The sequence below is a fragment of the Hydra vulgaris genome, chromosome 04 (genome assembly GCF_038396675.1).
Source record: "Hydra vulgaris chromosome 04, alternate assembly HydraT2T_AEP".
NCBI lineage: Eukaryota > Metazoa > Cnidaria > Hydrozoa > Anthoathecata > Hydridae > Hydra > Hydra vulgaris.
Window position 1 is genome coordinate 45,715,876 of NC_088923.1, and position 17,539 is coordinate 45,733,414.

At 25.5% G+C, this 17,539-nt stretch overlaps 1 protein-coding gene across 1 annotated transcript in view; it reads right to left on the reverse strand.

Moving 5' to 3' along the window:
• Nucleotides 1-17,539, reverse strand: part of LOC100197302 (phospholipid-transporting ATPase ABCA3) — a 131,277-nt gene that overhangs the window by 98,237 nt on the left and 15,501 nt on the right. Inside the window, exon 3 of the mRNA XM_065796441.1 lies at nucleotides 13,033-13,156. Within this exon, the coding sequence (XP_065652513.1) occupies nucleotides 13,033-13,156 (124 nt within the window). The remainder of the gene's footprint in view (nucleotides 1-13,032; nucleotides 13,157-17,539) is intronic.

Consider the following 17,539-nt stretch of genomic DNA (forward strand, 5'->3'; position numbering starts at 1 on the left):
TAAACCATTAAGCTATCAAAGATATGCACATGAAAAAAAATGAACAATTTTATAAATCTCTTATAAGCTCTACATATGCAAAAACATATGCAGAAAAGCATTTATAATTTATATTTGTTACATACCCAATTATAATGATGATTACAATGGTTGTAAATTATTATATTTTTTGTGTTTAATATGTATAAAATTATATTTTTCATTGTAAAACGGGTTGGCTTTGGTAATAACTCATTTAATCAATTAAAAACTCATTCAACACCATCAATTAAATATGGGCCTATCAAATAAGGGATTAAAGAAAATTGTCAGAACTGTAAACTAAACATCAAGCAGCAAGATGGTAGAGCAAAATTTTCACATGAACTTTATAAAAGCAGGTCAACACTTGAACGATTACTTCACCTACAGTGAGTTAAAAATCACCAACAGAAACAGAGATTCTGGAACATTTTAGATTGTTGCTCACTGCAATACTTAGTCTTGTGAATCATGTTATGCAATCTCGTAAAATTTAGTCAGTTAAAAGGAAATGAATGCAGGAAGCTTCTTAAAATTGTGGATGTGCTGCAGCAACTTGCTGATACAAACATGGTTCCCAACATCATTTACATAATTGAAACATTCAAAAGTTTCAATTAAGTAGCCATTTATTATTTTATAGTTATTAGAGATTAGGCAGCAAAAATTCATTGCTTATGGTTTATAATTATTATTTTCACCATCTTAATCCCTAAATGCTGTTAGTTTAAAAACCAAGAACTTTGATATTACATATAAAAATAGAATTGTATTTAATATCCAGCTATTTATCATTAAATTTTTTGATGAGAAAATCAAAGAACATGTCTTAAATTGTAATCAGATGCTATTTGAAGGTAACACAATGAAAAAAATAGGGTTTAAATAGTTATTTATTTAAGAAGGTTAACTTTAAATAAATTTAACTAAATTAAAAAAATTTAAATAGTTGTTCACTTAGTTTTGAAAGTAAATTTATTTAAGGTTTCAAGAGTCAATAAAAACTTTGTTAACAGAGATGTATTTTTTTGTTTGTTTTATGAACTGGTCCTTTGACAAGATTTTACACTTATTTTTTAGCATTTTTTGCAATTTCGGCAGTAGTTTATACTGTAGGAAGTGTTGATATATTTGCATAAGACAATTCAGACATTAAATACTTATATCATACTTTAAATAGCAAATCAATTTTGTCTCTATAATAAAATGGTGCATGTACCAATAAAACAATTATTATAAAAACTGTTGGTATTGCATAATAGAACACACATGTAACCGTTATGTTGAAAATAGTGAATATCACAGTAAACAGTAACGCTTTGGTGTGTAAGTAGCAAAAAACTAACAAAATTTAAACTGAAACTGCCATAAATCTTTAACCAGTTAACCAGACAGACTGAAATTTTATTAGGAGTTTGGTGTGGCCATAGACTACATTAGTTCTCATTCTACAGGGTTTTTTTTTTGGCACATTATGAAGTTATAATTTCACTCAATTTGAACATTTAAACTACATTTTTTTCTACTTACAAGATTAAAAGATTTCAAAATTTCTTTCAATACAAAAGACATTCTTGGGTTAGCTTGAAATTTATGCAAAATTGTTGATGTATTTGGAAAAACTTTCATCTTTAATTTCATGAAAGTACCTTAAAAAAAAGTAACCTGTTAAAAAATTTTGTCATCCATTCTGCATTGCAACTTGTTTAAAATTATCTTGACAGCAGAAAATGTCTTTTTGCATTTAACGCTAGTTGGCTGTACCATTATAAGAAGATTATACAGATACCGAAAAAAGTTTAGAACCACTTAACAATTTCGCATAATTTCAATATTTTTTCAATGGATGAAACTAATATTGAACTTTGATGATAAATTATATGTATATATGACATGCTTTAAAAAAAAACCTAAAAGAATTTACACTGCATTTAATTGTATACACATTAAGTGATCAATAAACAAACACACACAAATGTATTGAATTCAAATGAAAATAAATACATTTTGAACATTTAAACTTTTTAATAAATACATTTAAACAAACCAATGTAAATATTTATATCAATATTTACATGGATATCCTTTGTTTTTAATCACCAGATGAAGTCTTCTAGGCATACTTTCAACCAACTTTGAGCACTGATCTTTATTAGCTTCCAGACACCAAACTCGTCTGATTATCTTTGATGTATTTCCACAAGTTTTCAATCGGATTAAGATCCGGACTATTTCCAGGCCAAAGAAGAACTTCAATTTTGATGAAGAATATCAAAGTTCAATATTAGTTTCATACATTGAAAAAATAATGAAATTACGCAAAATTGTTAAGTGGTTCTAAATTTTTTTCGGTATCTGTTAATCTGATATTTTCCTTGCACACCTTCAGCTTCAAAGAGTCTTGTTTCTTTTTTTTTAAACACTTGATTATATCACCAGTATGTTCTGGTTGTTTCCTGACAACCCTATACTTCATTTGTTTACAAAAAGCTTTGTTCATCTCAATTTTCATCAGCTCTCAGAGCTTACTCGTTTATCAATCTCAGCTTAGAATCTGTGATTAAGCAATGTTCTTTACCAAATTTGAGACACATAATTCTTCAGAACCTTATTTTTTAATTTTAAACATTTAAATATTTGCATAGTTTATCTTACTTTGTATAAGGAAAACAATTTGATTTCATTGCTATGCCTCATACCTGTAATTTGTATTCCATTACTAATCCTTTTTCTACACAATTTATTTTCTGATATTTTTTTAATTACTAACCATCAACTAGTTTTGCTACAAATATTAACAATTTTTTATATAGTGGTTGCACTATATAAAAATTTTTAGAAATTTAACACTTTAAATTCATATTTTTAATAATTTTCGAAAGTCATCAGATGATTTTTAAAAATCCTGAATGAAAGCCCATCAATTGATCAATTGTTGTCATTCTAGCTAAAATAGCTGCCAGCAAGTCTTTTGTATTATTAATTGTATTTTTGAAATATTTAGTAATATTTGGAGTAGGCATATCAGATTTTGAACTAGATTCACTAAGAAGTTCAATAGAATCATATTTGTAATATTACATTATGCTTAGTAATTAAATGTGTATGAATGTCGCTTGTCATACCACATGCTGTTTTTATATTATTTGTGCACTTCATACTTTTTGGCTAAATTAGATTATTAACTCCAATTTATAAATGACATGACAACTTAAACATTTTTTTTTTTTTTAATATTTAAATTAACTGAATTTAAATACTAAAATTCAAACTTGAAAATTCTCTAAACTTACTACAGTTGTGCTACATAAAAAAATATCAAATAAATATTTTGAACTTTTAAGTAAATAGATCTTGTGATGTGGATAGAATGTAAACACATTTTTTTATTTTTATATCCTTGCCATACAACTGTAAAACTAAAACAGTAAAATCAAGAACTTATGAATATAATAATGTTCAACTCATTTTAAAAAATAAACACTTATAATTGTTTCAAAAAAGAATAGTAAAACAACCCCTAATTATAAACATTTTGGGTAATTTATTGATACATGATAATACTTATTGATATAAAGAGTAAAGTAATAAAGTAACTTGATAATAAGTAAAATTCAGATTTTTTACATCTCAGATAATAATTTAAACTTAGAGTTTTATCAATGATTTAAACTCAGAGTTTAACATCATTTAACTTTTGTGTTAGTAAGAGATTAAAAAAAAAAAAAAAAATAACTAACAAATGTTTACGACTTTTCATATACTTATGATTTGAAACACAATAAAGTGATGCATATGTGTTTTAATATTTACATAAATGATGGTTTATTTTAATTAAAACTTTTGCTATAAATCAATTTAGATAAGTAAATAATGGATAAAAATATTAATTAAAATAATTTTTTAAAAATAAATCAGATTAAAAATGTTTTTTCTATTTTAGATCTAAAGCAACAGCTTGGTAAACAAGAATATATTGTATATATTTACCAATATAAATAAAGATATATATCTTTAACTGTTGGTTATATATGAATATATTTAATTGTTATATATATATATATATATATATATATATATATATATATATATATATATATATATATATATATATATATATATATATATATATGTTTATATATATTTATATATATATATATATGTATATATATATATTTATATTTATATATATATTTATATATATATAGTTATATAAATATATATATATATACATATTTATATATATATATATATATATATATATATACATATTTATATATATATATATATATATATATATATATATATATATATATATATATATATATATATATATATATATATATATATACACACACACACACACACATATTAAAGATAAGACTAGATTGTTATATTAAAATATTTAGCCTATAATATTTAGAATCTTTAATTGTTTGTTTGGTTAAGTTTTTTTTTAACTTTTATTATTTTTTTTTAGTTCTTCTTCAAAGGCCAGTTGGTAAGTTAGGCATACTGTTTTAATTTAGTTTGTAATTAAAGTAAACTATTAATATTTTGATAAAGTCTTTTTTCTTCTTTTTACTATTTTTATAAATTTTTCTTACTTATGTAGATGTATATGTAGATGTATTTATGTTATGTACTTATATAAAAAAATTCAAATGTTCATATATTTACAAATTTTTTCCATCTAGATGAGTTTTCAAATGGCAAAGGTGAAATTTCATTGAAAATGTCTTTTGTATGTGTTTTTATTTATCTTTTAACAAGCAAGAAGAATATTTATGTTTAGGTTGTTTTTTTTTGTTTAGATAAAACACCAAACGGTAATTATAAGTTCTCAATTGCTATAATATTTGGTTGATTATAAGTAATACATTTTCTTAATTATAATTTTACTCCTATAGTTAAATTTAAATCTTAAAATTCAGTTAAAAAAAATATATCAATTAATTTTTGTTTTTGGAACTTATGTATGAGGATTATAAAACTTTTCGGCAAAAGAAGCCCGGACCTTTGACCTATCGGTCATTTCAGAGGTGGGTTCAGTATGGGGTTTTGACCACCCATCATTTAGATGGGGTGGCCAATAGTCCTCACACCCCTGTGTGAGGAGTATTGGCCACCCTATCTAAATGATGGGGTGGCCAATACTCCTGAAAGTCTATATATATATATATATATATATATATATATATATATATATATATATATATATATATATATATATATATATATATATATATATATATATATATATATATATATATATATATATATATATATATATACACACACACACACACACACAAACACACAACACTTATATATATGTATTTTTTTTGTTGTTTTTTATTTATTTTGTAAATAATTTTTCTTTAACAGTATGTATATATAAATCAGCCCTCGGCATTAGGAAAAATTAGGTCGGCAATTTAATATCACCTTGAACTGTTTGAGTTTGGCAATAATAATTGACACAAAGAGGTTATCATAAAACATAGAAATGAGGTCAGTGCTTTTTTGCTGACCTTAAACACAGTCATTAATTCTGATGGTTGATATATATACATATATATCTATACATTCTATGATTTGTTTAATTTTCTGATTTTTCAAGTTAAAAATGATTTAATTATTTCCCATATTTAATAAACAAAATTTATAAAAACACATTTTGATTTTTTACAAACTTCAATTTTCTTAAGTCTTAGTTCGGTTTTTGTTGAGATTAGATAAACATGTATCTTTACATCTTTAGTTTTTGGACAAAAGCATAATAAAAACTTTGTGTTTATTATGCTTTTGTATATAGATTTATATTCATTTTTTTTTTTCTATTTCATTAGCCTAAACATTGTTCTGTTTGCACTTATCAGCTATCATTAGTAGTGATTTTGTAAAACTGTAAACAGCTTTTTTCATTGTCGCACAGAATTTCAAGCAACTAGCTAAGCAAGTTTTACATTATTTTTTAGAGCAATTGGAAAAAACTGAAGTGCTTTTTAGTAATTTCAATACACTTTATTGTTGTTTTTTTTGGTTACTATGTTGAAAAGTGGCTTCAACTTTAACTGTTTTTTAAGAAAAATATGTTTTATATAGATTTTTTTTTTAATATTTTTGTTACATATATAACTATTTATCATGTAAATAAATTTGTTTAAAAAAAAAGTGAACACAATTTTAAATATATAATTTTTACAACTGTTTTATATGGTTTTAACATCTTTTTTATACCCTTTTCAGCTCATTAGGCTGGGTGAATAAAAAAAAGCAGTTGCTTTACACAACACTTTTAGACTTATTGCTCACCTTTATGTGAATACATTTATCGATTTTGCTCAAATTTGTATTCACATAAAGCATAGCAATTACTTCAAAAATGTTGAGTAAAAGCAATTGCTTTTTTTATTAACCTGACTTATACAAAAATTAATAAAAAGTTTCAAATAAAACTAATAATTTTATCGCAAAGTTAAGAGAAACGCAAGGCAAAATATATTCGGACTTTTTTGGCTAAGTATTTTCTGCATTAGCATATATTTGGATTGGATGAATACTGAAATAAATATATGTTGATTTTCGTTAACTATAAAGTAAATCGACATATTCATTTACCGGATTTTTTTTAATCATTTTAATTTATGCAAGATTGTTAAAAAAAAAAAAGATAGCTTGAGTAATAAGCTTTAATATTATAGGAGCCGTATACAGGGATTAGCCTTTTCCGAAATATGTTTATATTCAGATATATAGATTTTATTTATATTAAAAAAAAACTTGTTTTAAAAATATCTTTTTTTGTTATTATTTTTATTTACATTTTTATGCTAAAATGTAAATAAAAATAATAACAAAAAAATAGATTAAATATATATAAAATTAAAATAATATATATATATATGCTAAACTCTATATTTGAATTGTGCAGTGTATCATGGCTTTCCTTCTAATTTCTATTTAGGCTGTCAGGATAAAAGTTGTGTCACTCAAACAAATTATGGTTTAGTATATTACTTATACCATAGAAGTTGTCTCCAATAGTTTTTAAAATCAAAATGACTTTGGCATGTAGCTTTTATTTTAGAAATATTAGTCAGAAATATTCTCTGATCAGCATAAGAGTGTTGGCCAATCAACCTTTGCTTTCATTAACCAAAAAATATACATATGTAAAAAAATCATAACTTATAAGTTACTTATTATTATTATTTTATTTGTTACTATTGTATTTTACTAATCAAAATTTATAGATACATATGCAGATATGTTTTTCAACTTATAGTTTTTCCGGATATTCAAAACAATTTCTATATATACAAGTTTAGGTATGATTTTTGAGAATATTTATTTTTAAGCTTCGCTCATCATTCTTAGAAAAACAGCTAAAAGCAAAATTAAGAGGAAGAAAAGGGAAAATATATTCCGGATATTTTACCTAAACAATTTTCAATAATTTTAAAATAAGACTTTTTAATATGATCTATGCATATAATTCAATTCATATTTTAACATTATAATTGTTGTGGTTTGCGCATTTAATGTTTGAACGTTTCGATATAAACGGTTAACTGTATCTTTAATAAAGTTAACCGTTTTGTTTAACTAAAAAGCCAAGAAAAATAAAGTAAGCAGAACTAAACAAATATATTAATACATTTATATTTCATAAGAGAAAATAAATAAAAATTAAATTGTTATTTATAATTTATTTACTAATAACCCGTATTATGGGTTGCCTACTGCTAGTTTTTAATGATAGCAATAAAATTGAAATTGTAATTCTGTAGAAACAAAAACTAATATAATTAGTAATGATTAATTATTTAATTTATTTGTAATTGCTTCATATATTCCAATTCCTGAATTCTGGATTGTAAAATCAAATCCCAGAATATCCTGGGAAATTCGGGTTTAATTTTCTTTAAAAAAAAAAAAATTATCACTCAAAAAAAAAGCTTATCACTCAAAAGTTAATTGTTCTTTGAAAGAAAATAACAAACAAATAAGTAGTGCTGCGAAGGTAAAATTTACCGGAAAATTTTTTGGTAAATTTACCTGAAAATTTTGAAAATTTTTTTTTTACTTATTTTTATTATTCTTAGAAAAAAAAATTTTTTAAAGGAAAATTTACCCTTTTTAAATTCAGATTTACCAGTAAATTTTGAATCAAATTTTACCGGAAAATTTACATCACTACAAATAAGCTATTAAAATATTGAATTAGTGAAGTTTAATATCACTGTCATTTATTTTGATTTAAGGCTAACTTAATGAAAGTTTTAATCAGATTATGCTGTGTAAATATGTAAAAGGAACAATAGAGCATTACATCTTGTCATGATTCCACAATGATAATTTACAATACATCCTGTCATGATTCCACAAAGTTCAGACCTTTTTATCTGATGAGCAGTCAAGAAACATATCTCACAATTGATTCAGATTTCCATAATGAGTCTGTGAAAAAATTATTTCCTGATTATTTTAAATTAAGGGATCCATACATGTTGCTGAGAAAATAAAAGTTAACGTTTGAACGTATGAAAACAAAAACGTATGCAAATATCTAACTTACGCAAACTTCAAATCATGTAATGTTAAAACATACTAAAACAAGTTTTACAGTTTTACTTTCACTTGAAAATTGCATTGCGGCAATATCTCCTTAATTTTGATCTTTAGCATTTATTTCCTTTTTATAGATTCTTATAATTATTATATAGTTTTAAAATTTTCAATAGTCAACATGTCAGCATGGCAGGGTGGTTAGCTTGCAGAGCTTCTGAACAAAAAAGCTGTGGTTCGAATCTTACAACTGATAATTTTTTTTTTAATCTTTTTTGATATTTTAATCTTTAAATAAATTTTAATGTTTATTTTACCAATTACAACTCTTTTTTGCAATATTTATTTTTTTGCTATATTGAAAAATTGAAAATACATTGTGTTAAAGGGCACTGTGTTAAAAACTTTGCAAACAGCACCGAAGAGGCATTAAACCACTGATCTATCGAATTTATGCATGCAATTGAAAACAAACCATTTTATAAACTTTTATATTAATTGCAATTAATCAACACTTTTCAAGGGGGTTCTCTAAATAAGCGCAGCTTTATTGCGTAGGAATAAAGTTGCACTTATATAGAAACACATTTGTTGTATGCAAATGTTAGAAACCCACTTATATTACGTTTTATACAGAATCGTGTGTAACATAAGAAAACTTTTTTCCTAAACTTTTTTGTTTAGAATTTTTGAATTTATGTTATTGTATTTAAAAAAATTATTAAAATTGAAAAAACACAAAACATATTGTCTCATCCGAAGTGGAAAATTTAAAACTTCAATCTTAGATTTGCCCTTCAATATTAGATTGCTAAAGTTATGTCATCTTCTTTTTAGACCATTAAAAATGATAAACACTGCTTTTTTGTAAATGGTTGAAACCAAAATTTGTTTGTGTATGTGACGTCACTTTTTAGCAAAAAACTAGAATAAACAACTAGAAATAAGATTTTATTTAAATTTTTTTAGGAAAATTTCTTTTATTAATAATATATAGAATATATTTTTATTTAATATATTCTAATAAAGACTAAATACAGTAATTAATATGTTGTTTCTTTAAAACTATTTATTACTATAGTAATAAATACAAACTTATTACTATAGTAATAAATACAAACTCTTATCTGTGAAATGATATATCTGTACCAGTTTTATATCTTTTTGTGCAATTGTATGCACTATAATCAAAGTTAATCAAACAAATGTAAGATAAATGCAAAAGCAAACTTGATGTATAAGTTATTTTTGCCACAAACTGATGTCACTGAGCAAAAATTTTTTTGGCTTAACTTTTTAGATTAGGGTTTTATAATTAAGGCCGTTTCTATAGTTTTTAATGGTTTTAATGGCCATTTGTATAGTGTTACACTATACATTTGTATAGTGTTACACTATACATTTGTATAGTGTTACACTATACATTTGTATAGTGTTACACTATACATTTGTATAGTGTTACATACAAACTTCTGTAAGTGTAAACGCCTTTAACATATGTTGAGTTTGCTGGCAGTATATGGAACAATCGTGTATATATCTTTAATATGATAAAACTTTGCTCTTAAAGCAACTTTTCAGAATGATTATTTTACTAAAAAATATTGAAGTAAATAAGGAATAGGTTTAGAAATGATTGGTGTGGAATAGATAAGTTTAGAAATGGTAGTTTTGGTAAAGATTAGGATATATATATATAAGAAAAAAGTCTAGAAAAGGTTGATATGGATGAGACTTACAAAGACCTGTATTTTTACGGGTCTGGTCAGCAAGTATCCAACCCTCGGAATTAGGGTCGGCATTCTGCAATGTCGACCTAACTGTCGACCTAACTGCCGACCTGAAAGTATTTTGAGATGGGCAAAAAATTGCCGACCTTGTTTCTATGTTATATGGTTAGACCTTTGTATCAAATAATTTTTGCTGACCTGATGCCGACCTCAAAAAGATTGAGGTCAGCAAATTATTGCCGACCTCAATCTTTTTGTCAATGCATGTGTTAAAATCAAGAGAAAACTAAATCAAAACTGAAATCATTAATGATATGTATAAAGACAGTGACAAATCCAGAGCTTATTTAGAGATACCAATTTTTTACTGTGTCATGGGGGGGTGTTCTTGTGGTAGCCTCTCCCCAACCCCTCCCAGTTAAAACCAGTGGCGCAACAATGGTTTTTAAATATCACTTTGTTTGTATTCACCTTGCTTACTTTTATCTGAAGATAAAAGTAAGATTTGGTTTAAAATAGCATCTCGTTGTAAAAGGCATTTCACTGAATACGTAACTTTAGCGGTGGACATATGTTAGTATATGTCCACCGCTAAAGTACTTTACTTATGCATACTTTATTTATTATACATAGCATACTTTATCTATTCTAAAAAAAAATTATTTTAAGATTTCAATAAACTTTTAAGTTACAATTACTACCCTGTTTGTAAATATTTATTAAAAATTATTTAAAGTATGTTTAAAATTTTGTAACTATATTTTAGTAAATTTAATTTCTCTTTGTTTTTTAATTTAATTTTATTATTTAAATGTTTAAAGAACTAATAAAATTAAATAAAACTAAATCACTAAATAAAAATTAAAAAAAAAAAAAACTAAAACCTATTAAATACTTATTAAACGCTTCTTTTTTGAATTCAAATATTTATCGTCTTATAATATAATATGATATATTATAAAGACAATAACTATTCAAATACAAAACTTTTAATAAGCATATTTACTACTTTAACTTTCATTTCGATTAACCAACTCTGTTCTTTTAACTTTTACATTTTTAACCTTTAATTCTCACAGTGCTTCAAGGCGCCTTTAAAATAAAAGAGATTACGGTTAATTTAATGATTAAAAATATTTTTGTAAGTAATAAAAAAAAATTGTGTATGTAAAATAAGCTACATTTATTAAGGATTTTTTTTAAATTAAAGATATTTTAAATTAAGGAAAAGTTTAAAATATAACTAAAACTGAAAATAATTTAATGAAAGTTTTTTTCAGTTTTAATTATTTTAGTATTTTTATTATTACTTAAGTTGAAAAGAATTTAAAGAGAAACAAAACTGCATGATAAATAGCATATTTTTTCAAATTAATAAGCCAAACAAAAAAAAGCTTATAAAAATAAAGTACTCCACTCCAGCCATTGAGTTCACTTGATAAAATTTTTGTTGGCCTTTTAGGAATTCTCAGTCAATAAGCCACTCATCAATATCAAAATGTTTCAGCAATGTGTAGGTGCCTGTGTGTCAAACAGTCTGTTGAGGTTTAATTTAAAATATGTAGTTTTCTGTTTTACTATTCATTCTATTGTCTTTTTGTTTCAGCAATTTTTTCACTGACTCATTCGGCTACTAAACTAACAATTTGATCAACAATTTGAAAGTTATTTCTGCTAGATTTAGTTCGAATATGAGAAGATAACTTAAAGTTTTTAATTATATTGCCAATTAAATGATTTGCAATCAGTTTTGTTTCTTTTCTTAGATCTTTTTCTGCTTATTTTTGCTGCAATAATCTTGTTTATAGCAATAACTGGGATATGAATTGGATCTAACAAAATTTTTTTCCTGATCTGAGTACTGTCTCTTTTGTTTTAATAGATACACTTTCGTCAAAACTTTTACTAGGTGTACCAAATTTCTTTGGCATAGAAGTCTCTGGCTTTTAATACAATACTGAAGCTTTTTATGTGTATTTGATACATTTTTGTTAAACCTTTTACTAGGTCTACCAAGAGTTAGTAATATTTGTATATAAACATGTTTACACTGAATCCATATAGCATAAAAAACATTAAAAACTCGATAAAATAAAACTGCAGCTGCTCATAATTATTAAAATTTTGTGGCATGTAATTAAGAATGATTAATGTTTCAATAGAATTAAAAAAAAGACTTGATAACTTTTAATTTCTTTATATAAGTTACAGACTTCCATCAAATAAAACACAGCAATCAATTTGAAAAGTATACAGGAAGATTAAATCCTGGATTATTAATACAAAAAAGTTTTAAAATGGAATGTTTGAAAAGTATTGAAAAACAAGTAACTAAACTGATTCATGCTATCTATGGTATTTTAGAACAAATTTTTTTAGATATGTATATAAGTACAAATTATCATAAACTAATTAAATTTTGTATAATTATTCTTTAGTAATTAATAAAGACATTTTACAAACCCTACTGACAAGCAATAACAATTAATGTTTAAAAATGTTTTGTGGGATCTAAAAATTGTCCAAAATTAACTGTTTTTGGTACTTAACATTTTTAGATCAATTGTCATTACTGGTAAAAAAAAAAACATTTAATAATAGTGCTACAGTCATGGTTATTATTTAGGCTTTAAGGAAATCTTGTCACTCACAGTCACCTAATAACACATCTTTTTTTTGAAACACTTTATAAAAATTAACAACCTACCATGTCCTGTCTTAAATTCTTTGCTCAGACTTCGTATTGATATTCCAGGATTTAATCCTTCTGGATACTTTTCAAACTCATTGTCATTAAAACTGTTTTGTTTTATTTGATGGAAGTCAGTAACCTATATAAAAAAATTAAAAAGTCTATAAATCTAAACTTTTATTGTTTTTAAACTACAGATTTTGTAAATTATATTAAAACTCTCAACACAATATAATATTTGAAGTGGCTAATACATAAAAATATTTATTAAGATCATCACTGTGGAAAACAGAAGCAAACATAAATTTATCAAAAAATGAGAAATTAACACAATGAAAAACAGAAACAAAAATTTATCAAAAAATTTTGAGATTCTGTAAGATTAAGCTTATGAGAAATTTTTAAACTTAAGTGACTTTAACAGTATTAATTTATTTTTTCGATCAATTTAAATTTAAATTAATACTGTTAAGGTCACTAGTTTCATAACTAACATGGTTTTCAAAACTATTCTGAGTTAAAACCACTTTCATCACATAGTTTCCAAAACTTTAGTTTCTTTAATCCAAAACTATTCTAGTTACACTATCTCTATAACTATTTCTAAAGAAAAATTTAATGAATAAAATTAATTTATACTTAAAACTAATAATCAAAAACTGCATAAGTTAACTGCATTGTTATAAACTTAAACTTATTAGTTTTATTTCCATTACTAATATATTATTACTGATTTGTTACTGATATATCTTTTATTTTTTTTGAATACGCACATTTTTTATCCTAACAACACAAATTTGTTATCCTAAAAACACATATTAGTTATCCTAACAACTCACATTTGTTATTCTAAAAACAATGTTGTTCTAAAAACTAGATGTTGCTGCAGCTCTCTGTCAATTTTGTTAGTTTCAGGAGATTCTCTGTAAGAAGAAAGATGGCCTTTAATGATGCATGGCAGTGGCGAACCCAGAGTTTATTTGGGGATACTGCTTTTTTTTAGCAATGTTAGGAGGGAGGTAATTTTCTTAAGATTCTCTACCCCCTTCCCTCTCCTTCCCTTATTAAAAATTGTTCAAAGTATTTTAAACATTTATTAACTATATTTTAAACAATTTTTAATTAATATTTACATTACATAACGTATTTACATATATTATATCGCATAATATTTATAAAATTAACAAATAGATTAACTTCTTGTATTCAAATAAAAAACAGTATTTAATAATCATATTTACTATTATTTTAATTTTAAAATTTTTATTTAAATATTAGCAAATCTGTTCATTTAACTTTTACTAAAGGTTAATAATTTTTAAAGTGATTTTAAAGCACCTTTTAAAATAAAGGTAATTAAAGAAGAGATAATTATGGTAAACATAATTTTAAAAATGTTATATTTTTTTGATTAAAAAACATTACATTTTACAAAACATTACAAAACATCTTATATTTTAAAAAATATGTTATACTTTTTGAATCATTAAAGGGATCCTAAACCCCCTAGACACGTTGTGTTCAAATTAAAGAGGATGATAAAAAAAATGTTTGAGCTATTTTTTTGATTAAAACATGTACTGAAACTTTTAGAAATAAAACACGCTTATCTTATATTATTTATCTTATACTATATATTTTAGAAATAAAACATGCTTATTGTAAATAAATTATCAAGTCTGTATATTGTAGCGTATATTATGCTGACTTTTTGGCCTACAACAAAACAGTAAAGGCAAATTTCTTAAACTGCAAAGTAAACGAAACTGCTCAATGCAAAACTTGAAACGTCATTATGCAAACACAGGCAAAAAATAGAATTGTTATTTTTAAATCAGACAAAAACAATTCAAAGCTTATCCCAAAAAGATTACAGAAATTTCGTACAAGCTAAAGATACTATAGCCAATATAGTTTTTTTATTTGATTTTAATCTGGTTCCTTAAAATAGTTTTTTTATTTGGTTTTAACCGGATCTTAATCTTAAAAATCCGGGTAGGATCCAGATCCTAATTATTTTTTCAGATCCATTATTGCCCTAACTGAGTTGTAAGATATGTTGTTTTAGACAAAGGCAAGGAGAAGCCAACTCTTACTTAAAACATCCTCTGACTTAGGGCTCTTGGTTAAGTAAAGGCTAGAGATAGTGTCTCATCTAGTGATATTAGTGTTGATGGTTATCTTCCTTTAATTTGTAAAGACTCTAATAGTGACATGCTTGGCCTGGGCATTTACATTCATAAGAATTCACCAATTTGTCAGGAAATTAGGCTTGAATCCACCAACTATTCTTTTATGTGCTTTCATTAAGCAACACTTCACTCTTATCTCTTTGTTTTGTATCACTTTCCTTCATCTCAAGATAGCACTCTTTTCTATGTTCTTTCTGATTAAATTGATAAAGCCCTCTCTCTTTATGCATCAGTCAATATCGTTGTTGGTGATTCATCACACAGAATGGCTTGGCTATAGTGTTAATGACTCTGCAGGTGTTAAGACTCACAACTCTTGCCTTTCTCAATTTTTAACTCTTAAATAGTCAAATTTCCAACTTTCCGGTTTGATCTCTCTAAAACTATCTCAACTTGATCTCTCTAAAACTATCTCAACTATCTTTTTTGTTTGATCTCTCTATCTTTTTTGTTTGATCTCAACTATCTTTTTGGTTTGATCTCTCTAAAACTATCTCAACTATCTATTCCGGTTTGATCTCTCTAAAATTATCTCAATCTTCTCCATCATCAGAATCCCCCTATCATCGTACCTCTTACAACAACCTTAAAGCTGACTGGAACTCTTTGTGTGATTTCTTCGTGATGGCCCTTGGATATAAATCTTTTGTCTTTCTGCTGACAGAAGTGCTTTTTACATTTAGGATTAAAGCTGGCATAGAATCTTTTATTAACTCTTGACAATACAAATTCAAGCCTCACTCTTCTCCATGGTTTTGCTCATATTACGCTGCTGCAATTTCTAATCAAAATTATTGCTTCTATATCTATCAGCAAAACAATTATAGAAGCAGAAGTCTATTTACTATTGCTAGAAATCATTGGAAAAAGGTTTTGTCGAATGCCAAAGCCCGCTATTCTCAGGCCATGAAATCTTGTATTTGATATCAAAAATTAGGCTCTCGTGACTTCTAGAGAACCTTTAACAGTATCAATAATAAGGGCAAATCTGTTATTTCACCTCTCTTGTATGGTTCACATTTTGTCATCTTACCTAAAGACAAAGCTGAACTGTTTGCTAAGAACTTTTCATCAATATCATCTCTTGATTCCACTAGTTCCATTCTACCAGATATAGTCGACAAACAGGTTGATTCATTGCTTGACATTTGTATCAATCCAGTTTCTGTATATAAAGTGATTTCCTGCTCAGACATTTCTACAACTTGTGGTCTGGACAATATACCTGTTATAGTCTTACAGAAGTGTTCTCCTGAGCTGTCATCTATACTTTCAAAACTATCTTAGTATAAAAGTTATCCTCGATGGACAGCACTCTTCTTCATATCCTGTAACTTCAGGGGTTCCTCAAGGTTCAATCCTTGGCCTAAATAACTTACTTTCTGATCACCAATATGGATTGTAACATGTTATTAGTCAACAGACTAATAACATGTTACAATTTTTTTGTAACAGCTTTTTATACACTCCAATGCAACTCAAAGACACAAGTCTCTGCGTGGAGAAACAAGCTGAACATGGTACTACCAGGTAAATGCTGGGGATCGAACTCGGAACTTCTCACTTATGAACTGAGCGCTCTACCACTAAATCACATACAGCAAAAAGTGGTTCAGAAAAAAAAGCTTTAAGTGTTGACAACCCTATGAAGATTTGATCAATCATTTTTGGTTTGCTTGATTGAGATCCAGATTCAGAACAGATTTCTAGAAGAGGCAGTAGGGAAGTTAAAAGTGATTCGAATGATTTGATGGTTTGCTTAGAAGGCTTTCTTTGTATGTGCTTTTTGCTACAATGCAGTCTCTCTTATGTTAAAAACATTAATTTCTTTAAAGCAATAAATACATTTAGCTGATGCTCCATTCTTCTGAACCCAAGGTTTGAATCGATCATTGTTAACCATTTTCTTTGAAACACACATTGACTTGGATATTTTTTAAAATCTATTGCACTATAAAGTGAAATTATTTTAAAGGAATCTGCTAGTATTTAATTTTAAAAACTGACTGCAAGTTAAACTGGCCATACTGAAATCACAAAACTGATTATAGTACCATTTACAATAAAAATTAAAAAATATTTTCAATTAATCAACATTATATTTCTGATTGTCTTTCAATCAAGGATATTTACAAATAGTTAATTTAATAACATTAAGTAAACATTTTGTTCATAATATATAATAAGTATAATAATATGGTTAATTTTTAAAATATATAATATAAATGGCAAAGCTAACAGTATATAACAATAACAACATTAAACATCGTTGCATCACAGAATGAAGCAAAGAACTAACTTGTATTGTAAACAAATAATAACTTCTGTAA